Source organism: Haliotis rufescens, unplaced genomic scaffold (genome assembly GCF_023055435.1).
Source record: "Haliotis rufescens isolate VD_foot unplaced genomic scaffold, xgHalRufe1.0.p SCAF_108, whole genome shotgun sequence".
NCBI classification, from domain to species: domain Eukaryota; kingdom Metazoa; phylum Mollusca; class Gastropoda; order Lepetellida; family Haliotidae; genus Haliotis; species Haliotis rufescens.
In genome coordinates this window covers 398,864-418,696 of record NW_025963789.1, presented here as the reverse complement: position 1 = coordinate 418,696, position 19,833 = coordinate 398,864, and the positions used below count along the sequence as shown (strand labels likewise).

At 40.2% G+C, this 19,833-nt stretch overlaps 1 protein-coding gene across 2 annotated transcripts in view; it reads right to left on the bottom strand.

Annotated features, from left to right (window-relative positions):
* Positions 1-19,563, bottom strand: part of LOC124125446 — a 93,112-nt gene extending 73,549 nt beyond the window's left edge. For both annotated transcript variants that reach the window (XM_048392062.1, XM_048392061.1), the window contains exons 1-6: positions 18,805-19,563; positions 4,234-4,856; positions 3,472-3,637; positions 2,592-2,936; positions 1,530-1,934; positions 1,235-1,413 (exon numbers count right to left, since the gene is read on the bottom strand). In XM_048392062.1, coding sequence (XP_048248019.1) covers positions 1,235-1,413; positions 1,530-1,934; positions 2,592-2,936; positions 3,472-3,637; positions 4,234-4,856; positions 18,805-19,432 — 2,346 coding nt within the window. In that variant the 5' untranslated portion in view covers positions 19,433-19,563. The remainder of the gene's footprint in view (positions 1-1,234; positions 1,414-1,529; positions 1,935-2,591; positions 2,937-3,471; positions 3,638-4,233; positions 4,857-18,804) is intronic.
* Between the last annotated feature and the right edge of the window lie 270 nt (positions 19,564-19,833).

The following is a 19,833-nucleotide window of genomic DNA, read 5'->3' as shown; positions in this document are numbered from 1 at the left end:
CTATTATGAGCATCGATCCACACAATTGGGATTGATGACTTGCTTTAACCAAGTCAGCGTGCCTGACCACTCGATCCCGTTCGTCGCCTTTTACGCTAGAATTTTACGACAAGCATGGGTTGCTGAAGACCTATTTTACCCCGGATCTTCAAGGGTTGTATGTGGTTAAATTGGTTGGTTTGTTGTTTTATGCCGCACTCAGCAATATTCCAGCTATATGACGGCAGTCTGTAAATAATCGAGTCTGGATCAGACAATCCAGTGATTGATATCTTGAGCATCGATCCACGCAATTGGGATTGATGACATGCATCAACCAAGTCAGCGAGGCTGACTACCTCTTACGGCAAGCATGGGTTGGTGTAGACCTATTCTAACCCGGATCTTCACAGGTACCAATCCACTGTCTCGGTGAGATGAATAGCCCCTATGTCCTTTGACGAATACTAGTCAGTGTTGCTTATAGTGTAAAACAAATATACAGTTATTGTCACATTTACGGTGTTCCAAAACATTCACCAGATTGCCAATGGAGGTCTCATTTTGTCCTTTGAGATCTGAGTAGGGGAGGCAACCGGGTTGTATGTGGTTAAATTACTAATACCATATAGCACCAAAGAAGATCCGGGAATGAATAGGTCTTCAGCAACCCATGCTTGTCGTATAAGGCGAATATGCTTGTCGAAAGAGGCGACTAACAGATCGGGTGGTCAGACTCGATTACTTGGTGGAAGCATGTCATCGATCCCAATTGCGCGGATTGTCTGGTCCAGACTCGATTACTTATAGACCGCCGTCACAAGCTGGAATATTGCTGAGTGCGGCGTTAAACAACAAGCAAACAAACAAACAAAAACAAACACCACGCTGATCAGACTTTCAGTTGACAGCATCAACATGTGACAACATAATTCACAACAATACCCAGGTTACTTTAAACCTCAGCGAGTGAAAGGTAGTATAAAAATCAAAGCCTATGTTTGTTTCTTTGTTGTTTGACGCTGCACCATTCCACCTACATGACGGCGGTCTGTAAATAATCGAGTATGGACCAGACAATCCAGTTTTGACACCATGAACATCGATCTCCCCAAATGGGATACGATGACATGCATCAACTATCTCGGTGAGATGAATAGCCCCTATGTCCTTTGACGAATACTGGTCAGTATTGCTTATAGTGTAAAACAAATATACAGTTATTGTCACATTTACGGTGTTCCAAAACATTCACCAGATTGCCAATGGAGGTCTCATTTTGTCCTTTGAGATCAGAGTAGGGGAGGCAACCGTGTGTAATGACTTCATAGATGAGATGCCCAACCATCCAATAATCAGACCGCATAGAGAAATGGTGTTTCTTGAGGGACTCTGGGGAGGACCATCTTGTGGGAATGGTTGAACATTCTCTGTCTAACAAGAAAGTCGGTCATTATATGTAGCAAGCATAAATACAATACATATTTGTGTACTTAAAGATGAATGTACTTAATAATGCATTACCAAAAGTAGAACATGTATGGACATACCAACAAGAGTTTCGCCTCTGCCACATTTTCGAGCCAACATGAAGCGACACAGCTTGACAGATTTGCTCTGTTTGTTATATGCAAAATTGGCAGCAGTAAGATCTCTGTGTATTGTGCCATATTCATGAAGGGCGATAACTGCTTCCAGAGCTTGTTTAAGGAACTCCATGAGCTGAAGAGGTTGAAACCAGTCCTTGTTCTTTGCACTGTAATAAAGCACCTTCTGGAAGTTCTGTTGGCTGTAATCCTCAGTGATGTAGAAAACAGGGAACTGGTCGATTCTGTACGCCCACATAGACAGGATACCCTTATGTGTAGAAAGAGCTCTCAGAATATCGACTGTAGTGAGGTGACCACAATCCGACGATTTGGATGGACTTCTGCTATGTTCCACAAGGACATCCTCTGGAAAGTTTGTAAATACTTAAACCACAGTTTGTATGCAGCAAGACCATAACGTGGAGTATTGATGTCCGATCGCACAAAACTAAGTAATAGATAGAGGATAAATTACAGTACCTTATCGGGATATATAGGTACGGTTGCGAGAACAAATGGTGAGCCCAGTAAAACGTTTGTCAGAACTGTACCCTGTTTATTCAGGAAAAGTGCTGTCACTAATACTCTGTTTTAAAACAGTCAAATACTTGAGCTAAACGAATAATACATATATGTATAAAGTGTACAGTGTGCGTAAGCAGCACTTTTACACTTCCAATTTGAACCAATAGCAAAACATAGAATAGGTCTTCAGCAACCCATGCTTGCCGTAAAAGGTGACTATGCTTGTCGTAAAAGGCGACTAACGGGATCGGGTGGTCATGCTCGGTGACTTGGTTGATGCACGTCATCAATCCTAATTGCGTGGATGGACGCTCATGATGTCAATCACTGGGATTGTCTGGCCCAGATTCGATTATTTACAGACCGCCGTCATATAGCTGCAATATTGCTGAGTGCGACGTTAAACGACAAACCAACCAACCAACAATAACAAAACACCCATTGGACCATAGCCTCTAGCTGTGTTCTAATGAAACTGGACACCTCCTAATTTTATACCTGTTGGTAAATTGACGTGTATCATGATTATTTCTGATCCAATTTGAGTAGAAGCTACTTTCCAGCTTGTGCTGCTTGTAGAATGGTTGGTTGGTTGCTTGTGCAGGCGGTTGATGCTGATTGGATGTAGATTCGTCAGAACCTCTGTCACCATCAAACTGTGTGTTGATTCAGCGTTGGCATCTTTCCACAGGGATAGGGCACCCTGTCTGATCACAGGGCTTTGCGAAAACAATAAACATCTTGTCATGATATATATGCTTCTGTCCAAGTCCTTCAGTGACAATCCAAGAGCTGTGAAAGCAGCCTTTGCACGATCTTCTATATCCTCACCTACTGCATCTCCTGTTAACGAAGTTACAGTACAGTGATTTACTGAAATGAACCTTTCGTAACTCGCAAACTCGTTCCATTGTAACGTCCTTCATACTTTATAGAAATCTTAAACCAACTTCCTTAGGTTCGTTGATAAGGGATATGCGGACAACTGGTTATTTAGGGTGATGTTAGGGGGCACGGGTGGCACAGTCGTCTAAGGCGCCGCGATTCGCTCTGCAGAGTGGAGTTCCTTGGGCACGCCAGAAAACCTATGGATGTGGGGTCGAATCCCGGTTCGCCCCGATTATGTTTCTAGGTTTGTCAGCACCATACTCGTGCTCGTGGGTTTCACCGAAGTGGAAAAGGTCTGAGACATGCATCACTTCGGGCTTTCCTCCCACATCAAGCTGACACGCCGCGAAATAACTTGAATACTGGTAAAAGCGGCGTTACACCCAACTCACTCACTAGGATGATATAAGAATGACAATGAATTTCTTTTAAATTACATTAATTTAATGGGCATTCCACGCAATCCTGGGACAGTCACGTATGCACTTACCTAAGACATTCAGGTAAGCCACCATCCCAGTAGTGACCAACTGTACAACTCTCTTTTGTGCTTTTGGTTTCTTTAACACGTTTCGAACTTTGGGTTTCCCTGGCTTCAGTAGTGCTGGAAGTGTGTCTAAGGCCACGAGGGCAGTCTGGGGGTCGCCATGAAATACCTGTTTCAAGAAACAAAACAGTTTAGTTTAAAGATTAATTGTGTCACTGAACTTTGGGCATAAAATTCTTAAAACAACTAAAAGTCGGAAGTGTTATTTCATATCATTGCAGCGTTACTTGCCTAACACCGATTGGTCGATTGAAACAAACATTACTTTGAGGTTCACATTTCAATTATAACCATACCAAAACAGAAACTTTCCAATTTCGAGCTTTGTGAGTTGCTTTCGGAAATGTAACAAAGTGCAACATCAAACTTTTCTATCTAAAAGAAAAGAAAGCATATAAATATCACCTCACTATTCAAATATGAAATGATAATAGGTCGGTATCAAAGAGGTGTTTGTCAATGTACCGGCAATGTATCGGCAAATATATTGACCTTGTGCCATATCATGTACTTTGTTATATGTATGGTAACAGTGATCCAGTGTATAGTCTACAAAACGGAAATCCCTGAAAGGGTAATACAATTCCAGGCAAGTTGATGCACAAAAAACATTTATATGCATTCAAGAAACAAATTCCACTATTAGAAGAGTTTTGAAATTAGGCATTGTGATTTAGAATGTTTACTATCAAGTTGCTGTTTTACCTCCATAAGTGTCCCCAAGACCATAGAGAAATGAACAGGCCAGGATTTCTTCTTCACGGACCAAAGTTGCTTCCAATTCGTTCCACATGCTGTGACTGCTTTGGTGACGTCATCAATACGTTTTTGTATGCCATCGACAAACACACTGATGTCACTCAGAGGAACCTCGTTTCCTGAGCTTGGCTGTGAAATGTATTGCCATACCGATCGCTTTACCTGTTTGATTGTCGAATCCAAGGATGAATGACGAGCTTCTTGGGACACCACTAAATAGGTGAGAGTCAGAAGGTACGTGCAAATCAAATTATGCAGGAACACGGGGTCTATAACATCATTCTCTGTCAGACAGCGTTCAAGCAAAGCCTTTTCAGCTGACTTCAGATCATTCCGATCAATAGTGTCGTGTTTAGTTGAAAGTAGGATGTCCCCGAGTTTAGTTAAAACTTTATTCTGTATCTCAGGAACTGGAACTGCCAGAAGTTCCACTATTGCAGATATATTCTTCTTTGCAAAGGTTTCTGGAAGGACTTTGGTCAGAAGACAGCGAACTGTGTTTGATCTGTTGCTACTGTCATAAAGTCTAGTCTTGCGGCACATCTCTCGAAGTTCACTTTTGGATGACCCTGATAATTTGGAAAAAAGATGTGGAATTAAGAACAGTGACCAATAAGACCAGATGAAGAGAAAAAGGTGCCCTAAATATATCCCTAAGACTAACTGAGTCCACAAAGAATCATTTGATGTTCATATACTCACCGACAAAAGAAACGCGAATACAGTATATGTTGGTTAATATATGATTGTTTGTTTGTTGTTTAACGCCGCACTCAGCAATATTCCAGCTATATAACGGCGGTCTGTAACGTAATCGAGTCTGGACCAGACAATCCAGTGATTGACATCATGAGCATCGATCCTCGCAATTGGAATCGATGACATGTATCAACCGAGTCAGCGAGCCTGACCACCCGATCCCGTTAGTCGCCTTTTACGACAAGCATATTCGCCATTTACGGCAAGCATGGGTTGCTGAAGACCTACCCGTGAAGATTCCGGGGTAAAATAGTTCTTCAGCTATATATCGACTTTATTAGTTAAATAAATTTACTCTTTTTTTGAACAGTGTATATATCTTATGCCCGAAGAGTCTATATCTAATGCTCGACATATCTCGCTTCCACTCCTTTGAATATAATTGATCAACCATCTGTCCGCAAGCCTCTGTAAAAGGCGACGCTGCTTGTTGTGTGGTCAGGCTCGCTGATTTGGTTGAAGCATGTCATCGATCCAAATTGCGTGGTTCGAAGCTCATGATGTCAATCACTGGATTGTCTGGTCAAGACTCGATTATTTACAGACCGCCGTCATGTAGCTGAAATATTACTGAGTGCGGCGTTAAACAACAAACAAACAAAGAAAAGAAGTGTATGCATCCAGTTTACAACGTACATTTACACTGCGTTTAGGTGCAGAGCTTATTTGTATTGCCACTTATACTTTTATTTGGTGACATTATAAAGTTGGGAAGCTCACACACATGTAGGCATAGATATGCACCAAACAATATCCGACATACCTCAATGCCAGAGCAATAAATGACAGGTCAACAGTCTATCTGAAGATATCCCTCTGTATTCATGGGGAGGGTTGTTGATTTTACCACTTAACTTTTCTTTAGTGTCACTATATAGTATACACAGTATACACGGGTCACATTAAATGACTGACGCCAAAAAGGGAAGTAAATGCAGCGTTTTGATTTGTCCGCTTTGGACAATATAGACAGATGAACGTTCGACTGGATTTTAGAAACAGCTGAAACAGGAACCTGCACACAATCGACATTATATATTATAATACCACGTCTTCAAGTAACTTAGCTCTACATTGTAAACATCGTTTGCTGTTTTGGCGGTAGTGAAAGGTATGCCAAATGAATCAAATGACCAAAGTAAAGGACTTATTCACATTCATACAGTTAATAAAGTTAACGATAGCACAGAGACGAAAAGCGGTGACGCTTGCTACTTCGTATTTATAACAATGACCTATTTTCTAAGAACCCGCTTGTCACCTTCCCAAAACTGAGCCTGTTATCACGAAAGGCGGACTTTGCTTCCGTCCTAGGCCTGTTGTCAGCAGTGAGTCATACACTCCCGGTTGTTATCTTGGCACGCAGTTATCAGTGAGTGTTGCCTTCTTAACGAACACTGCAAACTTATTGCGACATAGCGTGACATGGTTTTCGATATAATTGTAAAGTTGCATATATAAGGGTCAAGTAAGATTTGTGGATGCACTGACTTCATATTTGAATACATGCATGATTGGTTTTAATGCCCATTCACTACCTTTTTGTTGATGCAACATTCAAACTGAAATATATGTATGATCTTGTGTGAACGTCGATGCTCTGCGCTATGTATACTCGTTATCAAATGTATTAATATATACTAGTATCCTTTCAGTTATGATAAATACCCTGAACCCATTCGCTGTCCTAGTTTTGGATATGACGTTGAATCTCCATCTCCCACATCAGTACTTTGCCAATCATTTATCTCGCACGTGAGAGTACTATTTGGTTCGATGGCTGTCTTTAGCGTCATGCCATTCGCATGAAAATATACGGTACCAAATGGTTCCGGGGTATTTATAATTAAACAGTGATACATAATACACTGGATCGATCATCGAGCATGGCCGCTATGCTGTTCACTCATATTGTTATATAAATACCTCATTTAAACAGCAACTAAAGACACTTCTTTACCTGTACAGTTTATTGTCGACAAAACTAACACCAATTGTTGCATCAATAATCAATTTTTATAAAATATTTGCTGATACAAATGTAGTAAGTATCGACACATCCCTACCCGGACAGTTTATTGTCGGAAAATAATAACGCCATTTGTTCCAGTAAAAACATTTAAACAGCTTTACTGTACAAAAGTAGCAATATAGACACTGGACAGTTTAGTGTCGGAAAACTAACGCCAATGAGTGTATGAGATTTATAATTCTCAGTAATAGATTTTGGTGACATTAATCCACTTACTTTCCAGATAGACGTGGTATTATTAAGCTGTAATCATCACATGATGGATTATAAATTTCTACAGTAAACAATCAACATCCTTTTGATGTGGACGAGTGTTTTGTCAACATAGTATTAATCTGTTTGCTTGACATTCTATCAAAGTCGGTTTATTGCAAATAGCGACGTTTCCACGTATAAACATACTTATTTCCATAAAGTAGAGGGATTGGCAAACAAGCAAATTTTGCTTATCTGAATGCCTCTCCCAAACATGATTCACATACAAATTACAATGAATTGAAAGTGACATGAGACATAGCATACATTATAAAATTGACATTAAAGATAATTATTGCTCTGTGAGTGTTTAATTACTGGATTATCTTTCGTAACTACAGCTACGTTATTATTTTCATCCAGCACAACAACATCGCAGTATCACATAGCAAAACCAACATCTCAGACAATATCTCTAAATCGGCAAGAAGATAGAATAAAACTGTGCACTGATTTCAAAATTTCAAAATGTTTTACAGTCGTTAAATCTACGTTTCTAGGTACAGTCTTACAAGCTGGCACCACGCTTCAGATAATCCTATAAACACATATTTACGCTTTATAAACTATCTGCTATACTAAATAATTGTGCCTCCATACATTTCAGCCAGTCGTCTGACGCGCCGCGATTCGCTGTGCAGAGTTGCATCCATTGGGCACGCCAGAAACCTATGACTGTGTGTTTGAATCCCGGTTCGCCCCGTGACACGTTAAGCTGACACGCCTTGATATAACTTGAATATTGTTAAAAACGGTGTTTAACTCATCTCACTCACTCACTCACTCACTCATACATTTTAGTAAGGCTGGAGAACTTGTCACTGGCAAAAACATTTGAGCTATGATATAAACAGTCGCAGATTTAATGTAATCAAATCTATGAACGAAATCTTGTGTAGAACATAATGACAAATTTTCTGTAAAAATGGTGTAAGTTGGTTGGTTGGTTTGTTGTTTAACGCTGCACTCAGCAATATTCCAGCTATATGACGGCGGTCTGCAAATAATCGAGTCTGGACCAGACAATCCATTGATTGATATCATGAGCATCGATCCACGCAATTGGGATACGATGACATGCATCAACCAAGTCAGCGAGCCTGACCACCCGATCCCGTTAGTCGCCTTTTACGACAAGCATAGTCACCTTTTACGGCAAGCATGGGTTGCTGAAGTCCTAGTCTACCCCGGAATCTTCACGGGTCAAAGTGGTGTAAGACAATGCAAGGTGAACATCATTATCACTACTTGTGACTACTGCATAAATGCATAAATGCATAATGCATAGAAAATTAACTTGTATCCGATAATGTGGAACATATAACACTTAGCTATAGCCTTGGTGGTGAACTGTCTATAATTATCTGCCGTCATATTGCTGAGTGCGGCGTTAAATAACAAACAAACAAACAAACATATAATTATCGGTCTGCTAGCATTGTTATATGCGAGCAACTGTGCTGCTAGCTGACAGCCCTCTAGAATTACAGAATTCACTGAATTCTATTAATGACTTTTTTGTAAAATGAATCTGAAGAAACCACACGCAAATAGTTTTATTTGGCAGTAGGATGTAAACACAGCTTGAAAGTTAGTAATGAACCTATTGAGATTGTAAATCAGTATAAATATATTGGTGTCTTCCATTCATGTCATGAATTGTCTACCAAGCTTACAAAGCATTGCATCTGTGATACAGACGTTTGAGATGTACTGATATATCTTTTGAATTGTAATTATTTTTTTTATTGTACAATGTGTCTTTGAGGGAAGTGTGTTTCGAAAATGTTATTGCTGACAATTCATCCAGACATACATTTGTAAGAAATTTCCAATGGTGGCTTGTATGTTGGTTGGTTGGTTTGTTGTTTTACGCCGCACTCAGCAATATCCCAGCTATATGACGGCGGTCTGTAAATAATCGAGTCTGGACCAGACAATCCAGTGATTATTATCATGAGCATCGATCCATCCACGCAATTGGGATCGATGACATGCATCAACCAAGTCAGGGGCACTCGTGAAGAGCAACCTCCTCGTGAAATAACTGTACTGTAACTTCGTCAACAGGAGAAGGACTGTGAAGGACTTGGACAGAAGCATATATATCATGAGCATCGATTCATCCACGCAATTGGGATCGATGACATGCATCAACCAAGTCAGGGGCACTCGTGAAGAGCATCCTCCTCGTGGTGAGTGGTGGGTAGCGCCAATAGCTCTTCCCCCGTGTGGAACCGGAGCAGAATATTTCCACAGCACCCCATTGCTGGTCGTAAAAGGCGACCGAATTGGGCAATCTGTTTGCCGTGGGTTGCGCCCCTGTGTCGGCGGAGGACGGGAGACTGGTGGTTGAGGGCACTGGTTCCAGGAATAGCGTTCCTTTGCCCAATACACCACTTCGACTCTTACTTCGCCTAGACGGGTGGTAGGATGGGCCCTATCAATCGGCTGGTCATGCCGAGCCCTGTGCAATATTTGTGTATACACAAAAGTTTAGTTCAAATTTCCCTTGGACTTTAGGTCTTGGCCAAATGGTTATGAAATATAACTTGATTGTTTGACTGTCAAATCATTCAGATGCCTAGAGTCGTATTCCCAGAAGGCGGTGGCCCATGGGCCAATCCGGTGGACAAAATTAAGTAAAACTTAATTTGTCTGCTTGAGTATACCATTCCAGTATCCTTGGTGCCGCCAGTTGGAGATCCCCTGGCGTATAGCATTGTCCCTGTGATACTCCATGGTGGGTGGGAAGCTGGAATGGTGAACCAATTACAAACTCAAAATGGCACTACCAAAAAAAAAAAAACCTTCGTTGGGAGATTCCTCGGATGAGGAGACTACCATATTGGAGAGTTTTTCAGGTACTTGGTCTCAATTTTTAGTGGTTTCCGCCACCGATGGTACACCTTTGAAGTTAAATCCATTTGCAATTTCTAAGGCACTTTATGGCATTGCTGGAGATGTTCAGGATGTAAAAAAGATTAGAACTGGATTGCTGCTTGTTGAGTGCAAAACTGCAAAACAATCAGCAACTTTACTCGCTGCCAAACATTTAGTTTCTACTCCTGTTTTGGTTTCACCCCACAAAACCTTAAACTCCAGCAAAGGTTTTATCAGAGATAGGGAACATTGTCTCTCTGATATGACTGAAACTGAAATAGCTCATGAACTTAGAGATCAGGGAGAGACACATGTGAAACGTTTCACATGTAAAAGAGATAATGCAGTCTTCAACTCTAATACCTACCTCATGACTTTTTCAAAGCCAACTTGTCCCAAAAATATAAAAGCGGGATATTTTAACATCGAAGTGGATCAATACATTGCAAACCCACTTCGATGTTACAAATGCCAGCAATTCGGACACGGTGCACAATCTTGCAACCGTCGCAAGATATGTCATCAATGTGGTGAAGATGACCACAATACCGATACAAAATGTACAAAAAAACACTCATTGCGCAAACTGTTCAGGTGACCATGTGGCTTCTTCGAAGTCATGCCCAAAATTCAAAATACAACATGAAATCGTTAAAGTGAAACATGAAAGGAATATAACCTTCCCTGAAGCCAAGCGTATGATCAATCTTCTGTTTCTCCAACCTCAGCTGTGTTCTATTCAGCAGCTGTGTCACGCATCCCTGCCAAATCCGTCATGTCTGTTGAATGTCAGACAGATATTACTTGGGTATCAACGGAGAATTATTCGTTTGTTCCATCCAGCTCATCTTCCCAAACAGGTGATATATCACCATCAGACCTGCAGATCCACTTTGGATGACGAATCATATACGATCCTTGATTCGGAAACGTAATCGTTTACATAAAATTGCCAAAAAAAGTAACCATCCAACTAAGTGGGCTAATTTCAGATCACCAAGAAATAAAGTTACTTTCGCTATCAGAACTGCTAAACAAATATTCGTCTCTTAAATTGAAAATACTGTTAATAACTCACCTAGAACCAAAACGTGGTGGCGCCTGATTAAAGCGTTTATAAAATCACGCACTGATCACTTACAAATTTACAATCAGGATTTATGCCAGGAGATTCCACATCAAATCAATTAACCTATTTGTATAATTTCATAGCTAAAGCTCTTGACGAAGGCAAAGAAGTTAGAGCAGTCTTCTGCGATATAAGTAAAGCCTTTGATAAGGTATGGCATAGAGGAATTATTAATAAACTGAAAACTCATGGTATCCAAGGCGAACTATTAAAATGGTTTGAAAGTTATTTAGAAAATAGAGTACAACGGGTAGCAATTAACGGGTACAAATTTGACAAGAAAGCTGTACTAGCTGAAGTACCTCAGGGCTCAGTCCTTGGACCACTTCTTTTTCTGATATACATTAACGATATTGTATGTGATATTGACAGTAACATTCGTCTCTTTGCAGATGACACTTCATTATATGTTATCATAGAAGATCCATCAGTTGCTGCTACCTGTCTTAACAATGATCTAGATACAATTTCACAATGGGCCCGTAAGTGGCAGGTAACATTTAACCCAAATAAGACCAAAACCATCCAATTCTCACGTGAAGCTAAACCGTCTCTAAAGCCGAACCTAGAAGTCAAAAGTCATAAACATTTAGGAGTGGCACTCCAAAGCGACTGTACATGGACTGATCACATTAATGTTATTGTACAAAAAGTTCGCCCTACGATCAGTTGTCTGAGGAGTTTTAAATACCGATTATCACGTAAAACCTTGGATACTATGTACAAGTCCTATATCTTGCCAACATTTGACTATTGTTCGCATATTTGGGATAACTGTACGTCTGAGCAATCGCGTATATTAGAAAGCTTACATCTTGATGCCCTGAGAACTATATGTGGTGCCGTTCGTGGCGCCAAGTCATAAGAAACTTCATAATGAAACTAAATCTCAATCCTTGCAAGATAGAAGATACTGCCAAAAAGTATCTTTTTTCTTTAAAATGTATAACAACCAATTCCCAAACTATCTTTGTGATTTGATCCCAAACTCCGAAACTACAAACTATAATTTAAGAAACAGTTCTAAAATACAAGGAATTTATAGCCGTACTTCCTCTTACGCCAAATCCTTTTTACCAAACACATTACACTTATGGAATGCTCTACCAAAGTCCAAAGAGTCAAGCAGTCTGTCAGAATTTAAAAACCTAATTACGAAAACCGAAAATAAGACTTATTTTGACCTTAGCTATGGCACTCGATTCTGTCAAATCGTTCACTGCCGCCTCAGACTCGGTTGTAGCGACCTTAACGCCGATAAGTATTATAACAGACATTTAATTGACAGTCCGCGTTGCTCCTGCTGATATCAGAGTGAAAACGACCTACATTATTTTTTTACTTGCTGTAACTTTACTCAGATAAGACTTAATATGCACTTTTACACTAGCGTCTATAACCTGGATACTAATATGAACGGAAACAATGAACTTGGTCACTCTGAAAACCAGAAATTAGTTGAATCCGTCCACGATTTCATCAGTAAGACAAAACGTTTCAGCTCTTCACAAATTAATAACTAAATTAACCGGACAATAACCTCAAGATTGACTATTACTAGTGTTACAAACGACTTGTTAGACACACACAAGCTGTAACTTTCTATTTATGATCACTTTGTACTTGTATTTGATGTAATATGTACAGACATATTATTTAAATAATGTCTATATCGATGACTTCACATCCTTCATTTCAATATGTAATATATGTTGTATGGGAGCGGTGTTAACATAAGCTGTAAAGCTTGTTCACCAATCCCAACTCATTCCAATGAATAAAAATATGTTTAAACCATATATCACCATCAGCTCAAGTGTCAACCCACAAGGCAACAGCATCGGCGCCAACATTGGCACAACGCCAGAACCAGCATTAAAACCAGCCCCTGTTAAAAGTGCAAACAAAAATGTTGACTATGCAAAAATATTGGATCGTGTACCCAAGGGTCAGCGTGACCCTATTCAAATATATAATTGGTATGAAACCTTGGAGGACATGGATGTCTCTCCACATTCTCAAGGGCGCAACAGAAGTAAGTCGCCGCGAAATGGGAGAAATATATCTCCTGTTCACCCACCCGTAACATGAACATTTCCACTCCACTAGTTCAGCGGAATTGCAGAGGTCTCCGGACCAATTTTAACGAATTACATCTTTAAATTCAAGATTATACGCCTTCAGCAATCGGTCTTCAAGAGACGTATCTCAAACAGACCGACACCTTTGATTTGCGCCGGTACAGTTCGTATCATTCATTTTCTCCACCAGGTGTGAAAGCTACTGGAGGATCTACACTTTTGGTGAAGAAGGGAGTGATCCACAGCCCTGTTTCACTTCAAACTCATCTTCAAGCTGTAGCAGTCAGATTAACTTTACACATAACCTTTACTCTGTGTTCACTGTATATTTCTCCCTCCTCTGTGCTTCAGAGATCGGATCTTCAATCCTTATATGATCAGCTCCCTAAGCCCTGCATGATCATGGGTGATTTGAACGGACATAACCCATTATGGGGACATGTTACCATAAATCCTAAGGGGAAAATACTTTAAGATTTTATTTCTGATAACAATTTATGCATTTTTAATGATGGATTAAATACCTATTTACATCCTGCTACTGGAACTAATTCCGCTTTTGATCTGTCACTAACAGATTCAAATATCTTGAACGAATTTATGTGGTCGGTCCACGATGACTTGTGTGGAAGGGACCATTTTCCTACAATATTAACAGCAAATAATCCATCTGATGTTCCACCTACATCAAGGTTGAATTTTATCAAGGCCAACTGGCCTTCCTTTCAGGAACTCTGTAAAGACAGATTAACACCTGATTTGTTCAGGACCGTTACCGACCCAATCCAATCGTTTTGAGATAAGCTGAATGAAATTGCTGATATCACCATCCCTAAGTCCTCTGCAAATCCACACATTCGAAAACAATGGTTTGATAATGAGTGCAAACAGTCTAGGAAGAGAAGGAAAAAGGCTGAGAAATATTTCAGCTGACATCCAACTGTCCATAATTTAAATCATGTTAAAATTACAAGTGCCCAGGCACGCCGTACCTTCAAGCAAAATAAACGTAAGTCTTGGAGGAATTATGTCTCTAAAATTAATTCTCGCCTATATCCAAGGTGTGGAACATGATCGCAAAAATTAAAGGCAAAGGTTCAAAATCGAGTGTTCAACATCTCAAAGATCTCAAAATGGAGAAGACTATAATGAGGTATTTTCGCTCCACGAGCTAAATACTGCCTTAAGTCAAGCCCACGATACTGCAACGGGAGATGATAATATTCATTATCAGCTCCTGAAGCATTTGCCTAATTCATGTTTAGACACGCTTCTTGATATATTTGATCAGATCTGGACATCAGGAAATTTTCCGCCTTCGTGGCGTAATGCAATAGTTGTACCCATACCTAAACCTGGTAGGGACCATACTGATGCACCCAATTATCGACCAATATCACTAACCAGCTGTGTGTGCAAAACCATGGAGCGAATGGTAAACAATCGACTGGTGTGGTACTTAGAAACTAATAATCTCATAAGTAACATACAATGTGGTTTCCGTCAAAATAGAAGTACCATTGAACATCTGGTACGTTTACAATCCTTTGTCAAAAATGCAATTGTAAATAATCAGCATGCAGTATCAATCTTTTTTTTATTCAGAAAAGGCGTATGATACCACTTGGAAGCATGGTATTTTAAAAGATCTACATAATTTGGGGTTAAAAGGCCGTTTGCCTCAATCTATATCCCAACTTTTAACAGACCGACAATTTCAGGTTCGTGTGGGTTCCACCCTGTCTGACCATCATAATCAGGATCAGGGTGTTCCACTAGGCAGTATTTTGTCTGTAACTCTGTTTAGTATAAAGATTGATAGTCTGTCAATGGTTTTAAATGATTCCATTGATGGTTCTCTTTTTGTGGACGATTTTAATATTTCATGTCTTGGAAAAAAATGCGTACTGTATCGAAAAATGGTGTCTTGAAAATGGTTTTAAGTTTTCAAAAGTTAAGACCAATTGTATTCATTTTTGTAGGAAATACAAGCATCACAAAGATCCGGAGCTCTTTTTACATGGCACTCCTACCAAGGTTGTAGAAGAGGTCAAGTTCCTGGGTCTCATTTTCGATCACCATTTAACTTTTAAGCCAAATATTAACTATCTTAAAACTAAATGCCTGAAGGCTCTAGATTTGTTGAAAGTTGTTGCCAACACAAAGTGGGGAGGTGATCAGTCAACCCTCCTCGACTTGTATAGGTCTCTGATCCGCTCTAAATTAGATTATGGCTCCATCGTTTATGGTGGAGCCTGTAAGAGCAATTTACAAAAGTTCCGTGGAAAGCCTATATGTTGAAGCTGATGAACCTTCATTGAAGCAACGGCGTATCAAATTATCGCTTCAATACATTGCCAAATTACGTTCTAACCCGTTAAACCCTGCATATAACTGTATATTTCAACCCCTTTACGAATAACTTTTTCATAGTAAGCCTAAGCTGGTCCCACCACTAGGCATTCGGATTAAACCCCACATTACAGCCGCAAATATTGATTTAGATAATATTTCACCTTTCAGGCTTCTGTCTTCCCCTCCTTGGCAACTTATCAGACCGGAGGTGGACTTTACTCTTACACAATTTAAAAAAATCAGACATAAATAAATTAATATACCAACAAGAATATATACAAGTTAGAACTAAATATGAATCCCACCGTTCCATTTTTACAGATGGATCCAAGGACGGCAGCACAGTCTCCAGTGCTGCTGTCATTGAATCTAAAACCATATTATCCCGATTATCTGACCATAGCTCAATTTTCACAGCTGAAGCCAAAGCCATATTAATGGCTTTGGAATATATTCAAAAACAATCTAGCAGTAAACGGTTCATCATCTTTTCAGATTTACTTTCTTGTTTACGGGCAATCAAATCGAGCTCTTCAAGTCATCCATTCATTTTAGATATTTTAGAATTGTACAATGACCTTGCTACCGGCAAATACGACATCGTCTTTTGCTGGTTGCCCAGTCATGTTGGAATCACGGGTAACACTATGGCTGGCGCTGCAGCAAAAGCAGCTCTCAGCAAATCAGTGACACCACTTCTTCTACCATACAGTGACTACAAACTTTTAATTAGATGCTATATCAAAGACCTTATGCAAAAGAAGTGGGACACCCAAGTAGGTACTAATAAATTACATGCAATAAAACCAACTATCGGTTACACTTACTTGGGTTGTCAGTCCAGATTTGATGTGGTCATAATGAGACGGTCATGTCCAATTAGTCATACGCCGATTTGTAATACTCCCAATAGTTATACAGCAAATGAGGGATTAGTTAAAACCAAAATAGGCATATACCCTTTGGTCAAAATGGATTAGTCCACTAATTAGAAAGCTGGGATTAGTTTATTATGAAAACATAACATACATTGAAGTTATTTGAACATAATACATGACAGTCTTTGATAATCAAAACATTCAAAGTAATGTTAATTAAATAAATACCTATGATGTTTAAGGAACAAGTACAGGATTCATCTGAAACTATTTACTGTTCTTTACTGAGTTAATTTGAGTTTACTCAATTTAGTGAAAAAACAGAAACTAGTACATAAAAGTGTCTATGTTTTAGACTCCAGCATATCACTCTTGTTATCATGGCAGGATTGATTGAAGTGGAATATGTTACTTCTAGGCGAGGTACACAGCAGGTACTGTTTCAAAGTCACCTTCACAACAAGAACTTGCCGTGGTAGAGTTACAACAGTTGGAAACTATGTCAGGAACACCACTCCTCATAACCACGGCCCACAAGAACCTGACACAGTTAGATTTGTCAGTAACATGAGGAAGAGGGCCAGAGAAGAGATCACTCCGATGCCAACCCTGTACCAGTAGTACCTCATCTACCATCCTACGCAAGTCTCAGCAGTGCTCTTTACCGGCATAGACGACACACCATACCAGCACTCCCACTGGCAAGAGGTGATGTGGAACTTGAGGGAAAGTGGACTGAGACAGCTGACGGCCAACCATGCCAGAAGATGTTCGAAGACCTACCCCTTGGTGTTTGCTCTTCTTCCAGTTGGCCAGACAACAACCTACTGCCGGCTTTTCCACCGACTGAAGGCAGAAGTACAGCAGAAACTCAACAGAATCCTCGCTCCTGTCACCGTTCAGACCGACTTTGAGCAAGCCGCCATCCGAGCTATCGAGACTGAGTTTCCTGCAGCCAGAATGAGAGGATGTTACTTTCACTTCACCCAAGCCATCTGGATGAAAGTACAAGACTTGGGGTAAACTGTCCCATACCAAGAAAATCCTCAGGTCAGACGCTGGGTCAGAAGAGCATCATCCCTGGCTCTGTTATCGGAAGCTGACGTCCAAGATGCCTGGGTCGACGCCATGGACGATACGCCAGAACTAGACAACACTCTATATGTTGTTTTAACCCGTATGACTAATGGGCCGTATGACTAATGGGAGGACACCAATGCGAAGATGTCGTTTTGGCCATTCGCGTTATACACATGAGTATTTATTGCAAGGTGAAGATCCTCCATTTTGCATCCCTTGTGATGAAAGAATCACGGTCAAGCATGTCCTGCTTGACTGTATTGATTTTTCCATCACAAGGGATAATTATTTCCAGGTTTTATCCATAAAGGATCTTTTTAATGTAAGCTCTCATTTAATTCTTGGATTTTTAAAAGAAATTGAGTTAATAGATAAATTTTGATTACATGTATTGTAAAAAGTATGTGATCTTAATTTGGTAGAATGATTCAATTACTGTGATTATTTGTGGCTGTACCTTCAAAGGGGGTTGAAGTATCGTAAAATAACTGTCCCCCTGAGAGGGTGCGTAAGTCCCACTTCCTTCAAAGTATGTTTCATTTTCCTTGATTTTAATCGTAGTATGCTTGTTGTTTTAAAATACTTTGGCTTCAAATGACTAATAATCACCAGTAGCCAGAGGGATGGTTTAAATCCTGCTGGGGTACCATGCAGGAAGCAGATGTACCGTAAGTCCCCATGGTCCCTAGTATGGTGTCCTAACTTTGGTTGCTGGTGATCTCTAGCCCATTTTTATAATGTATTGTTCAGAGTACTCACATTTCTATGGTAACATGTTAGTTTTAAAACTATATCTGCGATAGACTAGTGCTTTTACTGTCCTTTGTCGACAGGTTGTAATATCTATATGAATGTATTATTACTGTATAACTTGATTTAGTCACTATATGGCTGAAATATTGCCGATATGACTTTAAATCTTAACTCACTCACTCAACAAAGTCAGCGAGCCTGACCACCCGATCCCGTAAGTCGCCTTTGACGACAAGCATAGTCGGCCTTTACGGCAAGTATGGGTTGCTGAAGACCTATTCTACCCCGGATCTGATATTTACAGGTACTCACATTTCAAGAGATGGTGAGGCTTGTACTGTATCTTGCTGGACAGAAAGTAAACCCCGGTGTCTCTACACTGCTGATTTTCTACATGACTGACAAAGACGTCAGGCTCTCCAAGCGGTGGGTTGGAATAAGTACCAGAGTCAGAATCATAACCATCCTCCCCCCTTGTAGCAGACGACAAATCTGAAGCAGACGTGTGGGCCAGTTCAGTAGCAGACGACACACAGCTAGGAGGCTGTTGGGCAATCTCCACAACCTTGTCAATGACCTTGTTATAGTATGAATCATTCACAAGGAGAATCTTTGTAACTTCTTTGTAAACGTCCGGAACTTCTTTCGGCGTAGATTTGACGTGTATGAATAAATATTTCTGAGTTTGGTGATCTCGGAGAACGTCAGTTAAACTCGATAGGCGGTTGATCATGTCAGGGCACAGGTGTATTATTGTCACAAGGGTGCTTTCCACAATTTCCTTGAACCTCTTCACAAAAGTAGACCCGATGCCATAATCCCCCCTCCCTTCCATGACACAGACGACCCCCCGGGTCTCCAGATCTTCACACATTCGAGCATACTGTATTTCACAGTCAACATTCAAGCATGTGGCTATATGTACGCGAGCGTCCGACATCTTGGTAGTAGAATCAACTGTATTCACACTGTTGTCGTCACGAGACACAAGGCTCCTTCAATAAACAGATAACAACCCGCACATGTACAGTAGATGTAACATCTGATGTAAGAATAAATATCTGCACTACATGTACATACACGTCACCTGACGTGACGATAGAGAGAGATACGAGACTGAGCTTGTATAATTACAGACACAGATGAACATCGGAGTGACACCAAGTCTGAAAAGCTACTGAGCAACATTCATGTGTGTTTATCGTCATAGGTGACTATCGTCGCTATATCGCTGAAATAATGGCGATGCGACGTTAAATTTTAGCTCACTCAGAGGCGACTAAATGGGTAGGTGTTTAGGCGTGGCGACTTAGTTGATAGCATCTCATCATACGCTGGCGG